This window comes from Neofelis nebulosa, chromosome 13 (genome assembly GCF_028018385.1).
Source record: "Neofelis nebulosa isolate mNeoNeb1 chromosome 13, mNeoNeb1.pri, whole genome shotgun sequence".
NCBI lineage: Eukaryota > Metazoa > Chordata > Mammalia > Carnivora > Felidae > Neofelis > Neofelis nebulosa.
The window spans coordinates 16,284,879-16,311,889 of NC_080794.1; the positions used below are offsets into that span (position 1 = coordinate 16,284,879).

Below are 27,011 nucleotides of genomic sequence, written 5' to 3' on the forward strand. Positions count from 1 at the left end.
TGAGTTTTCTCCATTTAGTTTGTGTCTTGATTTTAATCTTGGGGTTAAGGGTATTAAAATTCCATTCTCTTGGTATTCAATGCACCTGCTGCCCTGGTTATATAACTAAAATGTTGCCAATAATTTCAACCATATTTTTATCTATGCCTTCAAAGCACATTTCTTTTTCTTATCACATTATTCCTAGGTTGGTGCCCAGATGATAGATATCGCCTCTAATTTCTTGCCATTCGCTACTGTTAGTTTTAAATTTATCATTTTGCCTTATAGCTGTCCCACTTTTCATGTGCATCTTTGATTGTTCTAACTGAAAACAGTAAACTCTCCTTGTCCTACTCTCATGTCTTCCAGATCTCTTCAGGTCTATCCATCCTCTTTGCAATCTCTTTGTTGAGCTATTTCTAATGAATAATACACTCTTCTTTTCTGTTCTAAAACAGTGCCAAAAATTCTGTAATCCATCCCCCACCAAAGAACATAAAACCTCAAATCTGCTTTTACTTGTCTTTCAAAAAAATCAAAGTTACTCCATTAGTATCCAATTTCTCAATTTAGGAAAATACTACAAAGATTTTCCTGGGTTATTTTCCTGATGCATTTTTATGGCAGTGCTTCTGAGAATGTAGATCTTGGTCCACTTGCATGGGAAAAGCTAAGATCCCATCCTGTTTTGTTGAATGAGAATCCCTGAAAGGCAAGGTCAGAAATATGCACCTCTGAAAATCTCTAAAGTTTGAGAACCACCGCGTTACGGTGTATGAAATGCCCATACCTTTATTTGAACCTGAAACAAGTATAAAAACCATGAACTGAGTTTTTGCTGATAATACCACCACTTTTCTGACTATGCAGATTCCAATCTGCAAATTCCTCTTATGACTCTTCATGTGTTGCCCATGTGATTCTTCCTTGCCTGTGTCCTCACCATTCTCTCCTCCTGTGTTTTTCTGTGGTCCTCCTCTGCTTCCTCACCTGAAGCCTTGCCCTCTCATTCACGTACTGCTCTGATAGCTTCCTCAATCTTCTGACATTCCATGCGTTTACAATAACTAAGGTAACATGCTAAAATGCCACTTTAATCTCCCAATTATCTAGACAAAATTTAATATATTGTTTACTGCAGTGATGCCCAAGGTGTTATTTAGTGGTGCAATTTACATACAATTAAATGCACAGATAAGCTTCAATGTTTTTGGAGAATTGTATAGACCTATATAACCACCACCCATATTAAAACTTTAATTTCACATTTCTTTTGTCCAAAAACAATACAAAAATATGCTTAACAAATATTTACTGTTCAAGATGACACTTGCTGCTCTTGGCATGTGTATAGGGACACAGGCAAGGAGTCTTGAGGGAGGCATGGGGACTATGCAATGTATATACAGGGGGACAGAAGCACTGTCCCCTGTCTGCCTTCAGCACATGGCAGTGGGCTTGGGTTCATATCTGGCTAAAGTGACCTGTTTTGTAGAGTTCATTTTTCACCAAACGAATACTCACAAAAATGAATAAACAGCTGAGAACTATTTCTTCAAGTGAACCTCAGATGGAAAAGAACACTAATGATGTATGCAAAAGTGAACACCACGAAGGGACAGGATGCTCACTCCCATGCTCCTAGTACAAGGACTAAATGAATCATGCTATTAGGTCACATCCTAAAGACCCAGGGCATCAACTCAGCCTGACAATTTTTTTAAATGTTTATTTATTTTGAAAGAGAGAGTGTTGGCATGAGCACGGAAGGGGCATAGAGAGAGGAGGAGAGAGAGTCCCAAGAAGACTCTGCACCGTCAGTCTAGAACCTGACACAGGGCTCGAACTCACAAAACCACGAGTTCATGACCTGAACTGAAATCAAGAATCGGAAACTTAACCAAGTGAGCCACCTAGGCACCCCCAGCCTGACATTTTTAAACAATTTGTAGAATTACTTGAAATGCGGACTTACATCCAATGTAACTAATAGTAATCAGTACTCTGCAAATGGTGAACATTGAAGTTTGAACTAATGGTAATGCACGCACAACGTTTAAACATTACAGGGCTTACTCAACTATTTTTAACTCATGGGGCAAGGAATGAAAAAGTTACTTGTTCAATCCAACTATTCACTATCTTAATCTAACACACACACACATGACCTGAAGTAGATTAGAGACAGCTACAAATTCTGGGCTTCCCACCGAGAAGCAGAGTCTATTTTCCCTCTTGTTTTTTAAATGTTTACTTACCTATTTTGAGAGAGAGAGAGAGAGAGAGAGAGAGAGAGAGAGAGAGAGAATGGCACAGGGGAAGGGAGGCAAGGGGAGGGAGAGAGAGGGAGAGGGAGAGGGAGAGAGAGAGGGAGGGAGAGAGGGAGAGGGGAAGAGGGGGAGAGGGGAAGAGGGGGAGAGGGGGAGAGGGGGAGAGAGGGGGAGAGGGGGAGAGAGAGAGAGAGGGGGAGAGAGAGAGAGAGGGGAGAGAGAGAGAGAGAGAGAGAGAGAGAGAGAGAGAGAGAGAGAGAGAGAGAGAGAGAGAGAGAGAGAGAATCCCAAGCAAGCTCCATGCTGTCAGCCAGGATCCTGATGCGGGGCTCAATCTCATGAACAATAAGATGATGACCTGAGCAGAAAATCAAGAATCTGACTCTTAACCGACTGAGCCACATAGGCCGCCCAGTATTTTCCCTCTTCTTTTTTTTTTATTAAAAATTTTTTAACGTTTATTTATTGTTGAGAGACAGAGAGAGAGACAGAGAGAGAGAGAGAGAGAGAGAGAGAACATGAGCAGGGGAGGGGCAGAGAGAGAGAAGGAGACAAAGAATCCAAAGGAGGCTCCAGGCTCTGAGCTGTCAGCACAGAACCCCATCTGGGGCTCAAATTCATGAACTGCAAGATCATGACCTGAGCCAAAGTCAGATGCTTAATGGACTGAGCCACCCAGGTGCCCCCCTCTTCTTGAATAGGGGCTAGATTCATGCTTGATTTGACCAATGGTGGCAGATATGATACATTCCATTTGGGGGCCAAGCTTTAAGAAAACTGGTAGCCTTCATTTTTACTTTCTAAAAAGTCAATGACCTGCGGTAAAGGCTACAGAATAAGGTAAGCCCAGTGGGGGGAAGGGGGGCGTAACCACACTGGATGTCTATATCCCTGGCTAGCTCCCGGCTGAATGCACACATTTGAGTAGCCTCAACGACACCGTGTGAAACAAAAGAACTGCCCAGTTGATCCCAATCAACCCACAGAAATATGAGAAATAGCATAGCTGCCATTTTAGGTCACTAATGTCTGTGGTTTATTGTACAAGAACAGACAACTAAAGCACTAACCACTGTCTCTACAGCTTCCCTTATGTTTCCTCAGCTTACACTGTCTTCATGTTTTGATGAATTTTGGTTCATTTCCACAAAGTTTATTGCCCTGAACGTTATCTTTTTTTCTTTTTTTTCCCCCCACTGGCCGAGTAACATAGCAAACCAAGTATTAAGAATCATAGTTTTCCCACAAACCCAGGGCCATAGCCTTCTGGGCTGTGACTGGAGAAAGAAAGGTACTTCTATTTGATTTAAAACACTGTGTTTTAGAGGTTCTTTGTAAGGATATTTAAACTTGTACCTTTACTAATATATACCCTACATGCCGCATTACTCTAGATAACATACTTATCTTTGGATCAATCAATGCTCTCATTTTTAGCAGATATTTTTGTGAGTTCCAGTATTTGTAGCTTATTATTCTACTCTATTGATCCTTGTAGGGGACAGGACAAGAAGTTCAATGTGTTTGGAAATGAATAGTTCTCTGGAACAATTTCCAGGGGAAGCCATAAAAATATGAACAATACTGATACTCAGTAATAAGACCTGTATAGTAGGAGAAACATCTCCCAATAATGTGTGCCATAAAATCAAGCTTCTCTCTCATGCCTACATGATATTAATAATAATACTGCACAATACTCCAGCAATTTATTAGCTAGTAATAAGTTCCTGATAATAGAGAATAATAAATCCAAAAAGGAAAAGAAGAAAATTTCTGAATCAGTGGAAGTTACTCAGAATTAGAATCCACATCCTGGAAAACAGAAAGACCTGAGGGAATGAACTAATAGACTATGTGTGAGGTGACTTCGTGTTCGAAAGGCCAACATGTAAAAAAGGATGCAGTTATAAGGTATGTGGCACTGGGAAAATAAAAGAAGAAAGTAAAAGCAGATAAATGAAAATTTTGGACTCTTCTCCAAGTATTTGTGAAATCCAAAATATCGAAAGGAGGGACTTGGGGGCCCAGGACATGTTTTCATTGTGCTATCCACTTAAAATACATATTTAAATCTGCATCTTCCTCATGGCTTTTTCAAAATGAGTATACTGTGTGCTTGGGCACAAAAATACTAATATTTAATAATACTTATCAGAGTTAATGCATGTTTGTAAAAAATATTTGAACTTAAGGTTTGTGGGTCTGGTGTTGCTCTTCTTTTTTTATTCTTTCTCCCCAAAATGTTTCCCCCATGAGTTTGTGTGTGAATGGGGGAGGGGCAGAGAGAGAGGAAGAGAGAGAATCCCAAGAAGGCTCGGAGCTATCAGCATAAAGTGGACATGGGCTCAAACTCACAAACTCATGTGAGATCATGACTTCAGCCGAAACCAAGAGTCAGATGTTTAACCAACTGCACCACCCAGAAGCCCCTGGTATTGCCATTCTTCTTTTATTTATTTAAAAAAAAATTTTTAGATGTTTATTTATTTTTGAGAAAGAGACAGAGCACGAGCTGGGTTGGGGCAGAGAGAGAGGGAGACAGAGTGTGAGTGGGAGTTGGGGCAGAGAGAGGGAGACACAGAATCCGAAGCAGGTTCCAGGCTCTGACCTTTCAGCACAGAGCCTGACATGGGGCTGGAACCCACAAACTGCGAGATCATGACCTGAGCAGAAATCGAAGGCTCAACTGACTGAGCCACCCAGGTGCATGTGGTGTTTCCATTATTCACCAATGTGTTACACCGACTCTTTAATTGTCAGAATATACATAATATTATCATAATGACCACACTGACTTTGAATAATAAGCAAAAGTAGCTATTAATCATATTTTTATATTTACATTTTAGTATGTAATGCTTATCTACATGTTGTATTTAATACATATTATTTGTCATACAGTAGATGCTCTGGTATGAGCACCCAGCGTTACAAAACGCTAATATTACAAGCTGCTATTATAAACTAAAAGTTAGGAGAACTTCTTATATTATTAGACATAAACACATATTCTATCATATCTTTGTTAATGACGATGTGGGGACGGTCATGGAAATGCCCTTCTTTGTCTCGTTAGAGCCTTGCACATGATCATCTTTAGCTCTTTGAACATCTTTGAAACACCCACTGAAAGTCTTTGTTAAGTCTAATGCCTAGAATCTCTCAGAAACACTTTTGTTGATTTATTTTCCCTGTGTATCAGCCATTCTTCCCCGTTTCATTCCAGTGTCCCAGGTTCTCTTAAAAGCTGGTCATTTCAAACAGTATTATGTGACAACACTGAACATCAGATTTCTTCCCTCCCCAGAATCTGCTGAAGATGCTGCTCATTTGTTTTTCCAAGTAACGCTTTCTGAACTGATAACTCTAAAATATGCCTGCTTTGTCACGTGGGGCCACTGAATCCTGTACTCAGTTTAGTGTTTAGTTAATGATGGGGCAGAGATTTTTTACATACTTGGAAACAATAACTATCCTAGTCTTTGTTTGGGAGCACTTGGCTGATGTTAGATCACAGTTAGTCCTTAATTCTGCTGTTTAGAGCTCCACCCTAGTCTTTTCTTTCTGCTTTGGCAAAAACTCAAGGTAAGCCAGATATGAAAACTTAAGACTTTCTCAGGTGTTTTCTGAAAATTCACACGCTACTATTCTTACTGTTGTCCTTCCAAGATTCCTACAAATATGTCAAAGTTTTTGCAAACCCTGTGGACATCATTCCTAACTTTCTTTTTAAGCTTACTGGTTAGCCAATTGTGTGTTCCAATTTTTGTCTATCGCTTCAGGCAGCAACAAAGTTAAAACACTTGCCTGTAATTGTTTTTGAGAAACTCCTTCCCCACTGCTCCCTAACCATCGCTCAAACAAGACTTTTTGTGCTGGGTGAAATCTGAGTTAGCCTTTTATATGGGTTCTTCTGGGAACCTACCAGCCAGGTCACATGATGTTTCTTTGGAAATGAGGCTTTGGAAGAGCTCCAGTTTTGTTCTGTTTTTCAAGAGACTGTCAAGATACTTTGGGAATGCAGGTTGTTATTTTTATTAAGTTTACTTATTTATTTTGGAAAAGAGAGACAGCATGTGTGTGTGTGAGCAGGGAAGGAGCAGAGAGAAAGGGGTAGAGAGAATCCCAACCAGGCTCTGCACTGTCAGCACAGAGCCTGACATGGGGCTCGAACTCATGAACCATGAGATCATGACCTGAGCTGAAATCAAGAGTCAGACACGACTGAGCCACCCAGGTGTTCCAAGGTTGTTGTATTTAATGCTACTCCTGAACTAACTAGCAGGCAATGTGACTCAGGCAAATGAAAAATTCCACTAAGCTAAAAAAAAAAAAAAAAAAAAAAAAAAAAAAAAAAAAAAAAAAAAAAACACAACCAAGAGTCAGCTGTTTTTCTTGAATAAATGTTCCCTGGGTTGCTGTAAGACTTGGTTAATTCAGCAATTAATGATCCAAAATTATGATTTCACTTTTGTTTATACTAGTTTGTCACAGCTTTTAGGGAAGGGAAATTTTTCACAAGTCTTTCCTTGATTATTTTCAATGACTTCACCTGGAATAATTCCTTAAATTATTAAAATATTAATCTAATATTACTTGTACTGTGATTTTATTATACTGAATGTAACAAGGACTTTCTTATATAATTCAGTGTTTGTGAAATGGTAAGTACCCCCCAAAAAATTCAGTTCATCTAAATTTATGTCAGTTTTATGGAAAATTTTAGTTTACTATAAAATTCTATTTTGCACTTAATCATTTGAGATTTTATTGTCACTTTTGTTGTTGTTGTCCTTTAGTGAATGCTCCAACTTAAACCTAAATTTCATCGTCCTAATAGTAAGACACAGAAGGGGCATCAGTTAGGCTGACTATCAGAGTTTTACTTATTCCCTCCAAAAGTCCTCCCATTTTGGGATAAAGGAATTTCCATTTTAAAGCAGGAGTCAATTTTGAGGGATTTTTTTTTTTTTTGAGTTTTCAATCGCTTATACTCTGAATATCTTTCACTCAGAGTATCCCTGCTAATCCCATCCTTCACAGGTAGAATGGTATCATTTTTCTGTGAAGAAAGCCAATGGACACCTCTAGGAAATAGTGAATTGAGGTGACACAGGGTGAGGTCGTTGGGGATGATCAGTGGTAGAAGAGTAATTCCACCATCGACGATAGTTACGGTAGGACCAGTGAAGGAACTGGCAACAGTCCTTGGATGGCCCTTCTGCACACCTGAACATGCACATCCTCCCATTTAGTAAGTAGACCGCCAAGAATGTGCGAGAGCAGTGGGGAGCTGTCCAGATGAAGGCTGAGAAAACTAGCTCTGAGGGACGTGCACTCAGAACTACTGGGCAGGGGGGACTTAAGGAAAATGAAGAGGTCTTGCCAAGTAAGGAAAATCAGAGCCATGGAAATCGTGTTGTGTACGTTTCTCTGTGTGTGTGTGCTTCTGTTCTTACCAGTCTTGTCTAACTTAGGAAACGTGATTTTTCTTCCTAATGGTAATGGTGACATGAATTAACATTATTGAGCACTAGCTTTTTCCCAGGCATTATTACACATTTACCTATATTGAATCAAATTTTCAAAACCTTTTTATAGAAGGTCTGTTTTTAATAACTCCATTTTATTTATTTATTATTTATTTATTTAATGTTTGTTTATTTTTGGGAGACACAGACAGAGTGCGATCAGGGGAGGGGCAGAGAGAGAGAGAGAGGAACACACAGAATCTGAAGCAGGCTCCAGGCTCTGTGCTAACAGAGGGGCTCGAACTCATGAACCCCGAGATCGTGACCTGAGCCAAAGTTGGCCGCTTAACCGACTCAGCCACCCAGGGGCCCCTAACCTCCATTTTAAAGAGGAGCCATCCGAAGCAGAGAGATGAGTAACTCACCCAGCATTATATGATTAATAAGTGTTACAGTCAGGATTTGAATACAGTTCCAACTATCAGTACAAGGCCCCGTCCTCTAGAAGTGCAAATGCTATAAATGACATCATTGTATTTAACTTATTTGTAAAAACAAAAACAGTGCTAGAGGTTGTGTCTATTGTTTAGGACCATCCATCATCCTACATTGGTGGTTGGTGATACAGGCCACCAATGCATCATTCTGCTCTCATTACTACCTTGGCTTCCCCATTCGCTCAGAGTAAATGACAAAGTCGATCAGCAGCATACTAGACTCTGTAAGTTCTGACCCCTCTGTGTCTCACCTCCTCTTTCTACTTCCTCTCACTCACTCATCTCCAACGCTCCTGGTCTCCTTGATGCTTCTGAAACCCAGCAGGCAAGCTCCAGTTTTTTATCTCCGCCTATTCTCCCAGACATCAACAGGGGTAACTGTGTCAGCTTCTGTGAGACTTTGCTCAAATCTCATCTGTTCAGTGGGGTGTGCCCTGATCATCCTATCGAATGCTGCAGTTTATACTACAACACCTCTCTGTGCTCCATTTTCCCCACAGTGCTGACCGCCTTCTCTCTTCTACAATAAACACATAATGCGTTTCTTGCTTGTTGCCATTGCTTCCGCCAGAACACCAGCTCCACGAAGTGAGGAATCTGTCTCCCTCCACAGAGTAGGTGCTCATTTATCAAAAGAAAAAATAAATATAATTTCTAAGAGTGAAAGAAACTCATGAACACCACTGGATTTCATCCCACCATGGGAAGCATGCTTCTCCAACACTGGCTTTCAAGTTCATCCTCTGGACTTTACACATGCTGTCTCATCTTTCTAGGTAATTTCTCTCCTGTGTTCTACATGGGAACCCTGACCCTTCTGCTGAAATAACTTTCTACGTAATTTTCTCCACCCCTCCCTAACCTAGAACTTTTACCTCTCACCTTTGCATCTATAGCATGTAGCACAGTGACTGACATATGACCAAACCTCCAGTTGATGAAATGAACAATGGTTATTTCTTTTGATCTATGCTCCAGGCCCTTACAGACTTCAAAGACCGACGCTTATGTTCATAAGGACTTTTTAAAAATGTAATGATCTCATCTCTACCATGGGGTTATGATATGTGCACAGTTCTAGACACCAAAGGCTTGAAACAGAACTGCTTTATTTTCTTTACAGACAGCATTTCTAAGTAGGATATAGGATCATATTTGGAAATCTGTCTGGTGTCTTGTAGGCTGCTGTATTGTTATGTATGTGCACATACACACAGACTAAAGGCTCAGGAGTTGAGAGTAGTGCTGAATTCCACTGAACAGTCATTCTGAAGCCCATTTCAAGAGCAACCCCTTTCTCACTAAGAGAGGTATGGTCTCACATGCATCTGTCTCTCTAGATACTCTAAACCATGAAAAGCAGCAACATCCATGTTTTAGCAAAAGCAATTTTGGAAGAGTGGCATAATCACATTCTCATCATTTTTGCTTCGGTGCAATTACCAGTCCATGTACAAGGATGAGCCAGAAGAGCTCCTGTGAAACTTTTCAAGGAAAAATCAGCCAAGGGTATAAGGTGTTGTGACCCTTTGGGTACTCGTGATCCTTCTCCCATATGGTGACAAAAGCCCTTATTTAATTCACTCATGTCGTCTCAGAATTACATAATTGTCTTCAACCAATGATAAAATACTAGTAGAGCAAACTGTACATTTTCAATGAATTTTTTTCAAATTTTTCTTAGAGAATTCTTTGTGCCGGAACACAAAGTTACCAATATGTAGATTAATATCCTATTTTTTTAAAGTTGTTTCACTTCCTTAATGGAATGTTTCCATTTTTTGTTTAACACATCTCACTAAAGCTAATTCTGAGGGGAAAGATGTGGTTTTGTTTTGTTTTGTTTTGTTTTGTTTTGTTTTGTGAGAGAGTGCCAGAGAGCACAAGCTGGGGACAGGGAGAGGGAGAGAAAAAAATCTTTTTTTTTTTTTTTTAACGTTATTTATTTTTGAGACAGAGAGAGACAGAGCATGAACAGGGGAGGAGCAGAGAGAGAGGGAGACACAGAATCTGAATCAGGCTCCAGGCTCCGAGCTGTCAGCACAGAGCCCGACGCGGGGCTCAAACTCACGGACCGTGAGATCATGACCTGAGCTGAAGTCGGACGCTTAACCGACCGAGCCACCCAGGCACCCCAGGGAGAGACAAAATCTTAAGCAGACTCCACTCTGAGCGTGGAGCCCAACGCAGGCTGGGCTCAGCCTCACAACAGTGAGATCACGACCTGAGCAGAAAATAAGGGTCGGCTGCTTAACCTGCTGAGCCACCCAGGCACCCCCAAAATTATTATTTCTGAATTTATTTTTACATAAAAATAATAACTTCTAAGAAGGCCATCTTTGTTATTAAAGGTGTTTCCTTTGATTAGATACAACTATTTATGCATGATTCTAGAACGATGAGTGAGAGTGTAAAATGTTACCAGATACGAACCAACAAGGATGGAGTAGAGGATGCCTGGTCTATCTGCTGGTGGCTGAATGTTCCGGTCCTGGTCAACAGCTTGGATGGGCGGGGTAACCACAATGGGGTTCAGTTCTTCCTGGAAAAAAAAAATGGGAGCGTTTAGTCTCACTTTATTCTTAACGCCTCATGGAGAACTGACACTCAGATATTAGACATTACAGTCTGGACAGCTAGGCAATACCTGAACTAGTAGTTAAACTCAGCTTTCGAGATTTGAAATTTAACACATTAGACTAGTTAATTTTGAATTCAAAGAGGGAACAATGTGTCCTCAGGGTCAGAATGAAAAGTCATAGTAATTACACTGTATCAGGGTTTTCTCCTAAGAGGAAGACGAGGAAGAAAGAGATCAATGAATCTGCATCTTCCCTAGATAATTAAATCAGAAGTATGAGGCTATCAAATACAATTTTATCTGTCTGTAGACAAGATTTGTAAGAAGATTTACATTCTTTTTCTTCCTAACTCATATTTTAAAAATTACTTTTTAATTACATTTAAAATTTAAAAAATTAAAAAAATTACATTTAAAAATGTAATCACTTAATTACATTAAAAACAAAATTTTAAAAATCAATGCTTTAACTGAATAGAAATCAAAGCCCCATCACTGCAAATGTCATATAGTGAAATTGATTATATATTATGCATGTACATACATGCATATAAATTTAATTTATAATTATATGCAAGAGGACTCTGTTTAAAATCATAATATATTTCTCTAAGCCAGTGTTTGCCAATATGATGTCCAGTGGTATTCTGTTCCACTATCAGGACCGGTAGGCAGTTTTCTGTACAGGACCAGATAATAAATATATTTAGGCTTCGCTGGACAGAGAGTCTCCGTGTCAGCTTCTCAACTATGACACTGTAACACAAAATCAACCAAGTGGGTATGACTATGCTGCAATAAAGCTTTATTTACAAAGACGAATGGTATGTAGGACAGAGTTTCTTGGCCCCTGTACTGAATGATCAATCATTATTTGTAACAAATATGCTGAAAAAACAAACGTGCACTCTTCACAGATAAGCTTGCGACACAGGATATGAAAGAAACTTTCAAAAAGTGAATCCACTTTCCTGCAGGTCTTTTCGGAGACTTTTGTGCTAATTTGCATAATGGCCATCTAACAAGGGGGTGTTATTTGCACATTTTCTAGAATCATCCATTAACATCTCCTTGAACTCTTACATTGCCTTAGAACACAGTTTGAGAAATACTGCCTTAAGTCTCTGCAAGCCCTCAGTCCAAACATAATAGTAATTTTAAAGGGAAATAATGTCTATTTCAATATCTGACTTCACAGTCTAAGGAGTCACTGCAACGTTATTTTATATTATATCTTCTCAAATGAGAGAACCTTGAAACGTATCATGTACTTTTATATGAAATCAGTACTTTCTAATCTCAGCAGAAATGTAGAGTAGTGGCCTGCTGAAAAGAAATGCAAGAATATGAAACTGTAATGTGGAATACTTAATTTTGATTAAGTTATGGTAAGTTATATTAAACACAAGTATATTGCTAAAACATGTTAAATTTCTGAAGTTGAAATAATTAAAGGTAATCACTGAGCAAATATTTGGAGTTCACATACATCTTAGGGGTTCTGCAGACTTAAAAGTCTCTAATAGGCTCTCCATAGCCTAAACGTTTTTAATATCTTCCTAAAAACAAAGAGCTCCTGGTAGGGATAACTTTGCAATACTGTATTCACCTTTTTAATGTGTCTTCAGATCCATGAAAATGTCAAACCAATATCAAAATCACTCCATTAAATCAGGATGACTACTGTTCTTTTGGTTGTTGTTCTTTCCACACAATACAACACATCACAATACAACAATCTTCCTCAACTCTTTCCCTTGTTCCCTATTTCTGTCCCTCGTTCTCCGTTTCACTCTATCATTGCGTCACTTCTCTCTCTCTCACACACACACCACACACACACACACACACACACACACACCTGCCCAACAGACAATTTCCTTCCTCTGTAATCCTGTATTTCTCCTGACACTGGAAGCATCCAAAGCTCTTCAAGTCTGTATGTTTGAACACAGGAGTGGAGGGCTGATAGGTCATCCTAGACATTTGTCAAAGCAGCCTGATGGCGTTAGCCAAAGTCAGCATGCAGCCAAGCTACTGCAGTTCTGGTTCAACTAATAAATCTGTGGTGGGTCTTCCAAAAGTACAGGAGCATGCAGATTTTGCGAAGGGAATTCAACTCTCAGGATGTTTTGCAGTCCTGTCTTCCTTCCCATGGCCAGAGAAATATACTAAGGGATCCTAGACTCCTGCTTTTTGAAATAACTTACCTAGAATTAAAAGCAAAACAAAACAAAAAAACCAAAAAACAAAACAAGAAAAAAAAAAACTGAACCTGAGGTCTTCTGGGAGAGTGCTAAACATGACCAGATCACACTGGGTTTCTCTGCTGACACCTTTCTCTGCTAAGTGACCAACACATATACAGTTTTAGTTTGGGTAATGAGTCACATAGTTTAAAATCCTCTTCCTGTACAAGTTGCTGGGATGAGAAATGGAGTTTCAGTCATATTTTTAAAAATTATATGAACAACGGGGGAAAAAAAACCTAAAAATAACACAATAAACAAAACCAAAAGGGAGGGAAAGGTTCTAATTAAATTCCTCATTGTTCATAGTTGGTTATTAATAAATGTATGGTGAGAACTGAAGAAATAAAAAGAAACAAGTGCTCTGTTTAGAATTACGTGACATCTAGAATCAGAAGAATTGAAACTAGAAATACCAGCATGTGGCTGTCTCGGGAGAGTGGGCCTAGAAGTGAAGAAGGGAGGTGGGATGAAATGTATTTAAAGCCGTTCAGTCCTGTTTCACTGTGTAGTTTCCATACTCTGTACTATTTTTAAAATTATAAATTAGCAAATTGTACTAGTGAGAATACAATAAATAAACCCTCTTGGTGAAGGCTTCAATGAGTTTCTGGAAATTTGGGAGTACAGTTGTCTTATATAACTTCTTAGGACTGATTTCTGTCTTTTCTTACAAAGACTAGCGACTTAAGAAAAATTTTTTCTTAGGCTACTGTTCATGAGGTTTGTTGTTGTTGTTTTTTTTTTTGTTTTTTTTTTAGAAAATCTAGGTTTAAAGGTGAAAAGGACGAATTCTCAGCTATGATTTCTAAGATTACCTCCCAAGTAGATTGGGGTGTTTGAATCTTGAGAATTTCTAACACTGGCAATATGTAACATTAAAGGATACTGTGTTTTGTGTAGAATGCTACTGTTACAATATGTAATGCAATTTGTTATAAAGATAAGTAGCATTTAAGCCAGAGTTGGAAAATGTAACATGGACTCATTAGAAGAAACAACATAATAAGATGCATCAAGTTTTGAACTTCTCTATCACCAAAAATCTCTGTATGGGAGATAGCCAGCCACTGGAAGGACATACAACTAACCAAGGAAATGCCAGCGAGAAACTATTCCTTAGAAAAGAAAGAATTTTATGGGGGAAAAAACATGCAATCATTTATAATATTTGGCAAATTAATATCTACTTACTAAATACATTGATGTCAATTTGTACTGTACTCAATTTTCCAGCCCGGTAGCAGATCACCACACGGAGTCAGACCTGAAGGAAACCGGCCCGCAGTGACTACTGCCAGAGCAGGCTCCCCAGGCCTTAGAAAAGGGGAAAAACTAGGAGACGCATTTCTTTTGAAGAACCATCCTCTTCAAGCAGACAGTAACTACTGCTCCGTTCCTCTCCCGCCCCCTTATTTCTCTTAGCTTCCAATTTTACCACTGGATTAGAGAAGAATTATGCTGAAGAACTTGGAAATTCACCCATGGCCTAATTGTGCTTGGGTATCCTTAAGGACAGGATTACAAGGTTCCCTTATGACCATATAATTGCAGTAATTGCTCAATTAGTCTTCACAGAAGGCTCTGTTGGCAGGTGCACACAAAATATCTAATAACCCACCGCCAAGCCTAGTGAGGAACTGTTTGCAACATATTTGCTTCATCAAGTTGAATTCCAGGAGACACATAAAAAAGGCATCCAAACACTGCAAAGCTCTTGGGCGCCTTGCCTCTAAAGCAAATCTGTCTTCTCTGCAGAGAAGGCAGCCTTCTTTGTCTTTGAGAAGAACTCCTATCTTTGAGAAGAAGTCCCATCTCCTGAATTCTGTTTGTGCTGATGCACACATGTTAAAAGTGCACAGAAGAGTGGATTCACATTTCACTGCTTTGAGTCCCCCGAGTTAAATTCCCTGACATATTTAGTGATGGTGATTCCATATAAAGAGATTCATGTCGTGAAGATAATCAGAGAAACTATTAAACAATAACGAAAAGATTGTCTCCAGTAGAAATGCTGCATAATTCTATGATTATAAAACCCAAGATTATTCCCCCAGGGACATAAGCTTCGTATCCAATTAGCTCTTCTGGAGGGGTGCCTTGTCTTTTCAGTATATCTAAGACAATGCTTTCAGGTTCAACTGCTGAATTCTTTTTGAGAAAATAACAAGAGGCGATTGGACTGTTGAGGTAAGTGAGGGTTAGTTACTCCTTCTACATCTTCAACACCAGAATGAGAAAGCAAGTTTCAGTCGGAATGCTGCTATTGTAGTCTATGTATAGATATATCTGTAACTATTTATACACATAATAAATAAATGTATTGGCAAGCACAGAAGATTAAAGACACTGTTCTTCAATTGTATACTTTTGTTTTATTCTAAAGTGTCTCTGAAAAAGTTTTTGAGATATATTTTTCGTCATATATCCTGTGATGGGCTGCTGTATTCCAAAAGTGCATCTGACCATCCTTGCAATTGCATATTTGATCTATAGTTCTAATACCTACCTTGTTTATAAAACATTTCTTTGAGCCTTTGCCTTTGATATTTGTTTATTTGCTTAGACCTAATAAATGTAGTTTGAGCAATTTATTATTTTTTTTGAATTAGGAAAAGAAATTTATTTTATTTTATTTATTTTTGTGATATTGTCTTTATTTTTTATTTATGTTTTTTCAATATATGAAGTTTATTGTCAAATTGGTTTCCATACAACACCCAGTGCTCATCCCAAAAGGTGACCTCCTCAATACCCATCACCCACCCTCCCCTCCCTCCCACCCCCCATCAACCCTCAGTTTGTTCTCAGTTTTTAACAGTCTCTTATGCTTTGGCTCTCTCCCACTCTAAACTCTTTTTTTTTTCTTTCTTCCCCTCCCCCATGGGTTTCTGTTAAGTTTCTCAGGATCCACATAAGAGTGAAAACATATGGCATCTGTCTTTCTCTGTATGGCTTATTTCACTTAGCATCACACTCTCCAGTTCCATCCACGGTGCTACAAAAGGTCATATTTCATTCTTTCTCATTGCCAAGTAGTATTCCATTGTGTATATAAACCACAATTTCTTTATCCATTCATCAGTTGATGGACATTTAGGCTCTTTCCATCATTTGGCTATTGTTGAGAGTGCTGCTATAAACATTGGGGTAAAAGTGCCCCTATGCATCAGTACTCCTGTATCCCTTGGGTAAATTCCTAGCAGTGCTATTGCTGGGTCATAGGGTAGATCTATTTTTAATTTTTTGAGGAACCTCCACACTGTTTTCCAGAGCGGCTGCACCAATTTGCATTCCCACCAACAGGGCAAGAGGGTTCCCGTTTCTCCGCATCCTCTCCAGCATCTATAGTCTCCTGATTTGTTCATTTTGGCCACTCTGACTGGCGTGAGGTGATATCTGAGTGTGGTTTTGATTTGTATTTCCCTGATGAGGAGTGACGTTGAGCATCTTTTCATGTGCCTGTTGGCCCTCTGGATGTCTTCTTTAGAGAAGTGTATATTCATGTTTTCTGCCCATTTCTTCACTGGGTTATTTGTTTTTCGGGTGTGGAGTTTGGTGAGCTCTTTATAGATTTTGGATACTAGCCCTTTGTCTGATATGTCATTTGCAAATATCTTTTTCCATTCCGTTGGTTGCCTTTTAGTTTTGTTGGTTGTTTCCTTTGCTGTGAAGAAGCTTTTTATCTTCATAAGGTCCCAGTAGTTCATTTTGAGCAATTTATTTTACATAAATAATGAAACGTATGCTCAGGGATGTGTTTACAAGGATTATTTGTTGCAACAAAATACGACTTGCTTTTAAAAACTAAACTTTGTATGGAAGGGCTATATATGACAGACTTTTATAAACCATAAATCCATAACCTGATGAACTATCACCAAGTCGTATTTAATTCTAAATGCCATGACATTAAGAACTAGAATATCGTCAATATTTCAGAAGCCCTCTATTCTCCATATTTTCTATCAATCGCTCCTGCTCCTTCCACTCTAAAGATGGCTTGCTTTCTATTATCATAGATTAATTTCACTTGTTTGAAACTGTATACAAATAGAACTATACAATGTCATTTAATTACTGACTTTGTTCAAGTATTATTATGTCTTACATGGTCAGCATGCATGTGGGAGTTAGGTACATCAAGCGTAGTCCCTGCACTCTCGTTTTAATGGGTGTACTGTGTTCCATTAGACAGACACCCCCAACTTTGTTTCCTTTTCACACTGGTGATGGCGTTTGGGTTGTTTCCAGGGCATGCCGTGACGAACAGCACTATGTCCTTCTGCGTGTGTTCTTAAACATGAAGGCGTTTGTGTGAAATATAAGAATATAATTGTCAGACACGCATGTATGGGCTAGGTCCCTGCCGTTTTAAGTCTTCTAAACTTGTTGTGTGAGCTCACGTTCTATTGTGAGTGGTCCACTGCTCTGCTGACAGTTGGTAAGTTTAGCCATTCGGTAGGTACGCATCGTTACCTCACAGTGATTTGAACTATTTTACAATGTTGGACATTTGTGAAGTGTTGTTTCATGTCTTTTCTCCATTCTCCTACTTTGCCTTACTGGTTCATAAGAGCTCTCCATATATCACAGTGTAAGTCTTTTTATCAGCTTACTGTTCAATAAATATTATATCCTACTCTATGGCTTTTATTTAGACCCTATTAATGTTGTCTTGCTGAAGAAAAGTTTCTCATTCTCCCAGTTCCCCATTTTTCTTTCCCTTTATACTTGTCTATTTCCTCTACCCATCCACATATTTTGACCTGAGGTATAACTGATAATTTCCCTTATGCATTTCTATACAGAGAATATTGCACTCTTCCTTATTAAAATTTATCTAACACTCACTAGAACCATGTGTCTGAGTTTCCTTGCCTAGAACTTTCTTGAGAACAGGGATCGGTTGTATCGACAGCACCAGAAAGACATGTGTTACACAGGCACTAAGAACTGTTGAATAAGAGACTTCTCAGTTCTGTATTATTCAGGGTATTCACGAGCCTCATTGACCTAGCCTTGCTCTCTGGGCTCCTGTAAGACATCCAAATACACATACTGAGGCTGTATGAGCATCTTTCATTCACAAAGAATACTACACCCACCTAAAGGGAAGAGTAAGGTGGCCACAAGAATGCTCAGAATACACAGATGTCGGCTCAAAGTGCTTCACAGCGATGGCCTTTGGTGTAATGAACAGTCTCTAAAACATTCCAGGAGACTGAGTGACGAGCTCCTGTATCCTAAGTAAAACATTCCAATCTTGCCAAATAAGTTGCAGTATCACCTCTTGAGAAGTTGTTTAATCCCTCAGCATTTTAATCATAATTTTCATAGTGAAGTTAATAATATCTACATTTCATTAATTGGTACAGGGATTCATGAAAGACAGTATATAAATGAATAAAACAGTAAGGGCCATGCTTCGTAATGGAAGTCATTATAGATCGTAGTATTAAGATTACTTTATTATTTTAATTGTATTATATTAGCATTAAAATTGGCTCCAAGTTATAAGCAGAGAGAGAGAGAGTGATGGGATTTCTTTCATTTCTAGCTGGAAGCTAATTTTACCATATCTTGCATATTTTTCTTGAAACGTGACACTGACATGAATTTTGAAGGTTTTATTTAGAATTGCATACCTGATCAAATGTTTGAGGGAATGAAGGGGGCCTATCATTACTATTTGATTTTAGACCAAGATTTAGATCTAAAAGCTGCAAAGAAAATTATCTAATGATTAGACTTAAACATAACTTTAAGGTGGTGTATCACAGAGTTGAATATTCACTTAAAATGAACATTTCACTTTATTAAACAGAAGCTTCAGTGAAATTCTTTTCAGTGAATATACTCAGCTGCATTAGTTTTACATCCAATTTATAAACTCATTCCCTACACTTTGATTACAGAAAGTCTGCGATAATTCCCTAATTTATTAAGAAGTTCTTATGGAGAAGCGCTCAGTCACAGGGACTCAAAGTACAGGTACACAGGTTCATTTAGAATTCTTTTAATAAAGACACCTATTGATAAATATTAAGAGAGAGCTCTGAGAGAAAACTCACATGTTAAACTATTCCGAGTGAGATATTCAAAATACCAAGTATCAGAGAAATTCAAGTATGCATAGCTTGAAGAAAGTAAATTTTGATCCATGTAGCAGAGGTGAGACTCGTGGAAAGGCAGGATATGGTTGCATCTGATGGAGGCTGGATAAGGGAGTTCGAAGAACCCACAATCAATAGGTAGATAGATAAATATATGACAGATTGATAGATAATCTAGGAATATTTTGGGGTGAGCCATTAAAGTGCCATAAAAACAGTATAGCTTAATTTTCATTATTATTACATTAAAATTTCACATAAAATTCCACAATTTTCACATTGGCCATGGAAAACATCTGTAGATACATAGCAAAAAATTATTTTCTTGTCTTTCTTATAAAGAAAAAATCACCTTGGAGTATACTGTTAAGTACAAATACAAATAAAAACATTTGTGGGTCCATTTCTGGGTTCTCTGTTCCGTTCCATTGATCTAAGTGTCTGTTTTTGTGCCAGTACCATACTGTCTTGATGATTCCAGGTTTGCAGTATAGCTTGAAGTTCAGAATTGTGCTGCCTCCTACTTTGGTTTTCTTTTTCAGAATTGCATTGGCTATTCAGGGTCTTTTTTGGTTCCATACAAATTTTAGGATTGTTTGTTCCAGCTCTGTGAAGAATGCTGGTGTTATTTTGATAGGGATTCCATTGAATATGTAGATTGCTTTGGGTAGTATCGACATTTTAACAATATTTGTTCTTCCTATCCAGGAGCATGGAATATTTTTCCATTTTTTTGTGTCTTCTTCAATTTCTTTTAAAAGATTTCTACAGTTTTCGGGGGCACCTGGGTGGCTAAGTTGGTTGCATGACTCTTTGGCTCAGGTCATGATCTCTCTGTCCATGAGATCAAGCCCCACACTGGGCTCTGTACTGACAACTTGGAACCTGGAACTTGCTTCGGAGTCTGTGTCTCCCTCTCTGCCCCTTCCCTGCTCGTGTTCTCTCTCTCTCTCAAAAATAAATAAACATTAAAAAAATTTTAAAAAGTACTCTATAGTTTTCAGTGTATACATTTTTTCACCTCTTTGGTTAGGTTTATGCCTAGGTATTTTATGGGTTTTGGTGGAATTGTAAATGGGATCAATTCCCTGATTTCTCTTTCTGTTGCTTCATTATTGGTGTATACAAATGCAATCAATTTCTGTGTATTGATTTGATATCTTGCAACTTTGCTGAATTCATGGATCAGTTCTAGTAGGTTTTTTGGTGCAATTTTTTGGATTTTCTGTATATAGGATCATGTCATCTGTGAAGAGTCAAAGTTTGACTTCCTCCTTGCTAGTTTGGATACCTTTTTTCCTTTGTGTTATCTGATTGCTGAGGATAGGACTTCCAATTCTATGCTGAATAACAGTGGCAAGAGTGGACATCCCTGTAGTGTTCCTGGCCTTTGGGGGAAAGTTCTCAGTTTTTCTCCATTGAGGATGATATTAGCGGTGGGTCTTTCATATATGGCTTTTATGATCTTGAGGTATGATTCTTCTATCCCTACTTGAGAGTTTTTATCAAGAAAGGATGCTATACACTCTCAACAATAGCCAAATGATGGAAAGAGCCTAAATGTCCATCAACTGATGAATGGATAAAGAAATTGTGGTTTATATACACAATGGAATACTACGTGGCAATGAGAAAGAATGAAATATGGCCTTTTGTAGCAACGTGGATGGAACTGGAGAGTGTGATGCTAAGTGAAATAAGCCATACAGAGAAAGACAGATACCATATGGTTTCACTCTTATGTGGATCCTGAGAAACTTAACAGAAACCCATGGGGGAGGGGAAGGAAAAAGAAAAAAAAGAGGTTAGAGTGGGAGAGAGCCAAAGCATAAGAGACTGTTAAAAACTGAGAACAAACTGAGGGTTGATGGGGGGTGGGAGGGAGGGGAGGGTGGGTGATGGGTATTGAGGAGGGCACCTTTTGGGATGAGCACTGGGTGTTGTATGGAAACCAATTTGACAATAAATTTCATATATTAAAAAATAATAATAAAAAAATAAAGATAAGTGTAATAGACATCAAAAAAAAAAGAAAGGATACTGTATTTTGTCAAATGCTTTCTCTGCCTCTATTGAGAGGATCATATGGTTCTTGTCCTTTCTTTTATTGATGTGATGAATCATGTTAATTGTTTTGCAAATACTGAACCAGCCCTGCAGCCCAGGTATAAATCCCACTTGGTCGGGGTGAACAATTCTTTTATTACGTTGGTGGATCTGGTTGGCTAACATCCTGTTGAGGATTTTTGCATGTACCCAGAAATGGACTCACAAATGTATGGCCAACTAATATTTGACAAAGAAGGAAAGAATATCCAATGGAATAAAGACAGTCTCTTCAGCAAGTGGTGCTGGGAAAACCGGACAGCGACAGGGAGAAGAATGAACCTGGACCACTTTCTACACCATACAAAAACCCAAAATGGATGAATGACCTAAACATAAGACAGGAAGCCATCAAAATCCTAGAGGACAAAACAGGCAAAAACCTCTTTGACCTCAGCTGCAGCAACTTCTTACTCAACACGTCTCCAGAGGCAAGGGGAACAAAAGCAAAAATGAACTACTGGGACCTCATCAAGGTAAAAAGCTTCTCTACAGCAAAGGAACAATCAGCAAAACTAAAAGGCAACCAACAGCATGGGAGAAGATATTTGCAAATGACAGATCACATAAAGGGTTAGTATCCAAAATCTATAAAGAACTTATCAAACTCAACACCTAAAAACCAAATAATCCAATGAAGAAATGGGCAAAGGACAGGAATAGACACTTTTCCAAAGAAGACATCCAGATGGTTAATAGACACCTGAAAAAATGCTAAACATCACTCATGATCAAAAAACACAAATTAAAACCAAAATGAGATACCACCTCACACCAGTCAGAATGGCTAAAATTATCAACTCAAGCAACAACAGATGTTGGCAAGGATGCGGAGAAAGAGGATCTCTTTTGCACTGCTGGTGGGAATGCAAACTGGTGTAGCCTCTCTGGAAAATAGTATGGAGGTTCCTCAAAAAATTAAAAATAGAACTATCCTACAACTCAACAATTGGACTACTAGGTTTTTATCCAAGGGATACAGGTGTGCTCTTTCAAAGGGGCGCATGCACCCCAATGTTTATAGCAGTGCTATCGACAATAGCCAAAATATGGAAAGAGCCCAAATGCCCATCAATGGATGAATGGATACAGAAGATGTGGTATGTATATACAGTGGAGTATTACTCGGCATCAAAAATAATAAAATCTTGCTATTTGCAACTATGTGGATGGAACTGGAGGGTATCATGCTAAGCAAAATTAGTCAGTCAGAGAAAGACAAATATCATATGACTTCACTCATACAATGACTTTAAGATACAAAACAGATTGTAGGAAGGGAAGGGAAGGGAAGCAAAAGTAATATAAAATCAGGGAGGGGGACAAAACATTAGGGACTCTTAAATATAGAGAACAAACTGAGGGTTACGGGAGGGGTTGTGGGGGGGTGGGCTAAATGGGTAAGGGGCGTTAAGGAAGAAACTTGTTGGGATGAGCACTGGTGTTGTATGGAAGACAATTTGACAATAAATTTCATATTAAAAAATAATAAAGTTAAAAAAAAATAAATACAAAGAAAAAGTATTTTAAACCAAACAACCCAGTGATAGCCCACTGACAACATGGTGAGGTATTTTCCATCAGTATTTGTCACCCATGTATCTATCATCTATTTACACACATGATATTTCACCACTTTGCATGTAAGAATTTTGCTATTTTACCTCTCACTACTTCATAATCATAGTTCTAAGCCAATAAATATGCTTCAAAAACACAACTGGCAATAATATGCAACCTCCACTAGGGTTATAAATTAGGCTTTAGTGTTGTACACTTGAGTTGCTTATATCGGATTTGTTATCATTCTGTGTCTTTAATTCTATCCATGCGTTAGATTCCTGGATGCAGAATTTCTGGATCAAGGAACAAGAATATGTTGAACTCCTTTGTGCAAATTGCCAGATGGCTTTCCAGAAGAGAAAGTGTGAGAGACAGACTGTGATGGTTTATTTCCTCCTCAGTATTTATAACAGCACATATTTGTGAATGCTGAGGGTGATATATGCCTAGAGTATTGCTAAATATGTGTAAGGTTTAATTTTACATTTCTTTGGTTGCTAGCATAATTTATGTGATATATCTATTGCTGATTCTTCTGTTCATTTACTTTGCCTATCTTTTTTAATTTTGATATTTTAAAATTTTATTTCCATGGCATATGTGCATAGAACAGAAATCACCACTTTGTTAGTAGTCTTACATTTTTTTTAGTGTGTTGTTTGCCTTTTAATGTTACTTGTTTTTGACATCTAGAAACTTGGCATTTTTATGTATTCAAATTTATCCCTCTTTCTCTGTTTGATTTCTGCTTAGTCTTTCACCATCTTAAGGTTCTCTAAATGCTGAATTCCATTTAGTTTCAGGTATTATGTTTCCAACATTTAAATTTAATGTTTCAGTCTATCAAGAAAGTTGTATACTAAGGACTTAATAGTCGTCAAAATGTGGCTGGAATTTTAACTATTTTTTTTTCCTTTTTTGTGAGCAAAGTAAAACTATTTGTACACTTTCTTTGCTTTCGCCCTTCTCCGTCTTAAATGGACATCGGCAGAAAATTCAATCCCTTCCCAAAACCAAATAATCCTGTTTCTATCATATTTTATTACACTGTTTTAATAGTATTAATTTGTCTATCACCACAAAGACTTAAAACAGCAATTCAGACCTCCTCTATCCTATAAGACCTGTGAAGTTCAGGAATGTGCGTGTGTGGAAAGCAGGCGTGGAAAGGACGTACAATGACTTAAAATTAAGAACTGGATCCAAATAATCTGGGTTTACAGAAAACCAGCAAAAAAACTGGTAGAAAATGAATATGATGGCATTCCAAACAAGAAAATACCACGTCATTGCATTTGTTGTATCTAATTTGCGACAATTGTTCCTCCAGGTGCTGAACGCCCTCCCCACCCTGCCACACACATACACACAGCCAACTGCTGCCCTTGTTAATAAAATTTGAGAACTGAAACCACCTTACTATTATTTATATTTTACATTTCCTTTAAGAATTATTTTATATTCCTGCATTCAGTTACATATGTATTATATATATTTTGTCATGTTTTATTACATATTATATTAATTATATTATATTATATTATTATTATATATATTCTCTGTGTATATATATATATATAGAGAGAGAGAGAGAGAGAGAGACAGAGACAGCGAGCGAGAAATTAATATACTTAAAGTTTTGCTGGGTTATAGACTTTACTTTGTTTTATTGGTTTTGATGTTCACACCTAAACATTTATATCATGGTTTACTTCTTTCTAAATTCTTTATTTTTATTCAACAGTCAAGTGACATAAGTCGCTGAGTATTTTTTCAGTAAGAACATGTGAGTCCTTGCAGCTGTGAGAATGCCAGTTGTTTCACACCTGAATGAAAATATGACTGAATTTTATATTCTCCCTTCATAAAGTTCCTTCCATAGGGGCTCCTGGGTGGCTCAGTCAGTTCAGAGTCTGACTTCAGCTCAGGTCATGATCTCGCAGTTCGTGAGTTTGAGTCCGCATCGGGCTCTGTGCTGACAGACACAGGTTCTGTGTCTCCCTCTCTCTCTCTGCTCCCTGCCTGCTCATGCTTTGCCTCTCAAAAATGAACAAACGTTAAAAAAAAATTAAAAATAAATAAATAAAATTTCCTCTATTGTCTCTCTTGGAGCAGATTTCTGAATTATAACTAATATTTTCTTTCTTTGTTATTTTTTTTTACTATCCAATAGAAATTTGCTTTTATCTTTTATTTTAATTTTTTAACATTTATTCATCTTTGAGGGACAGAGAGTGAGTAGGGGAGAGACAGAGAAAGAGGGAGACACAGAATCAGAAGCAGGCTCCAGGCTCTGAACTGTCAGCACAGAGCCTGATACGGGACTTGAACCTACCAATAAGGAGACCGTGATCTGAGTGAAGTCAGACACTTAACCGATGGAGCCACCCAGGTGCCCCCAAATTTGCTTTTATCTTGAAGTAAACACAGCATACCAGCCTTTTCTAAGTATTGGTCTCCTTACCTTCACCGTGTTTAATTGTCTGAACATTTTCAATCTGCAAACCTAGGTGTTTTATAAAATTTGGAAGATTTATTCTCATTCATTCTATGGTATCTTTGTTACTGCATTTGGTCACTTTACCCAATGCCTTTGTCAACACCAATTAGTTATACTTCTATTTGGCCATCTGATGGTTACTGTCTTATCCCCCATGGACTCATGGGCTCCTGGAAGGTACCCCAGGAGACAGTTGCATGGCAGGGGCAGTATTCATGTGTCCACGAGGACCACACAAGGTCCTGCCTCTCAAGTCCTCTAGCTTCTGTGAGCTTCACCCTCTGCTGGTCCGTAAAGTAAATAAAGGAGCTCTAGTTTTTTCCCTGAGCGGATTGGTAATTAACTGAAGAAGAGTTTAATCCTTATCACACAGCTCCTAGCAAGTGCTAAGTATTAACAGTTTTTCATTATTAATGATGCCTTCTTCATTCCTGCATCTTTAGTCCTCTTTTTCCTGTCTTTAATCTCCTTAGTTTTACTTTCTTCTCTTTAGTCACAGTGTATTGCATTCTTTACTGAGTTGTATTTGAAACTCAAACTTTTTTTAATAAATAACTTGTTTCTTGTAATACAGTTTTGAAAAAAAATTAATGTTCATTTATTTTTGAGAGAGAGAGAGAGAGAGAGAGAGAGAGAGAGCGAGCGCAGAGAGAGAAGGAGACACAGAATCCGAAGCAGGCTCCAGGTTCCTAGCTGTCAGCCGCGGGGCCCGAACTCAGGAACCACGAGATCATGACCTGAGCTAAAGCTGGACACTTAAACAACTGAGCCACCCAGGTGCCCTTTAAAAATTTTTTTTTTTAACCTCGATTGTAGATATCAACTATGGTATTTTTAATTTAATAGACCATACAGATATGTAATATTAGCTAAAAAAAAGATATTAGTGGCATTTTCCAGTTTTATTTAATCTGATATTGTGGACAATTTTAAACATAAAACCCATTTGTGTATCAGCTCTAGGAAAAGTATACCAGCAGCAATCATATCCACACTGCCATTTTGCTTTGCAGAAACATTCCTGAGATTAATAAGATGGGGAATATAAATAAGTAATTTTAGATGGCCAGTTTCATCGTACGTATTATATCCTAGGCATTGAAGACACTGAACTTACCCTATTGGATGTTCATTTGGAACACAACATGCCTTCAACTCTTGATCTGCTTCTGGTTAATGAAAGGTGAATAAAGCAAAAGAAACATCCTCTTGTTTCCAACAGGACTCTCACCCAGAGTTATCCTTCACGACTTAATCAGCAAGGAGAAGAATTTGTAAAGATTACACCAGCCTCCTCTTGACAAACAGGAAATCTATAAAAGGCCACTGACACGGAAATACACACCAGGAGACACGAGTACAAGGAGCTCCTAATTCTTTATAGAGCTCACGCTACGGGGATTCCCTGACAATATGAGGCGAGAAAGAGAAAGGCTCGTTGCATGACAGGTGTAGCCATCCTGTTTCTCTTCACGGACTGTGTCCACCTCAGGTCACGGAACAGAATAAACACAAGGTCTGGTTCCCATGCGCTCTCACCCCGTTCCCGCGGCTGGCTTCTTGCTTCTGAATCGCAAACAAAATATGAACTTTCCAAAATGAAACCAGCGACATTTACATGCCCAGCGCCCTGAAGGACCCTGGAAAGTCTGGGCTCTTTTCGTGGAAACACA

The 27,011-nt window shown here is 38.3% G+C and overlaps 1 protein-coding gene across 17 annotated transcripts in view; it reads right to left on the reverse strand.

The window, feature by feature from the left end:
- Window positions 1-27,011, reverse strand: part of PCDH15 (protocadherin related 15) — a 1,242,339-nt gene that overhangs the window by 387,025 nt on the left and 828,303 nt on the right. For all 17 annotated transcript variants that reach the window (XR_009252204.1, XR_009252205.1, XM_058696346.1 and 14 more), the window contains one exon: window positions 10,657-10,765. Coding sequence is in view for 14 of the 17 variants with exons in the window: in XM_058696346.1 (XP_058552329.1) it covers window positions 10,657-10,765 (109 nt within the window). In the remaining 3 variants the exon portion in view is untranslated. The remainder of the gene's footprint in view (window positions 1-10,656; window positions 10,766-27,011) is intronic.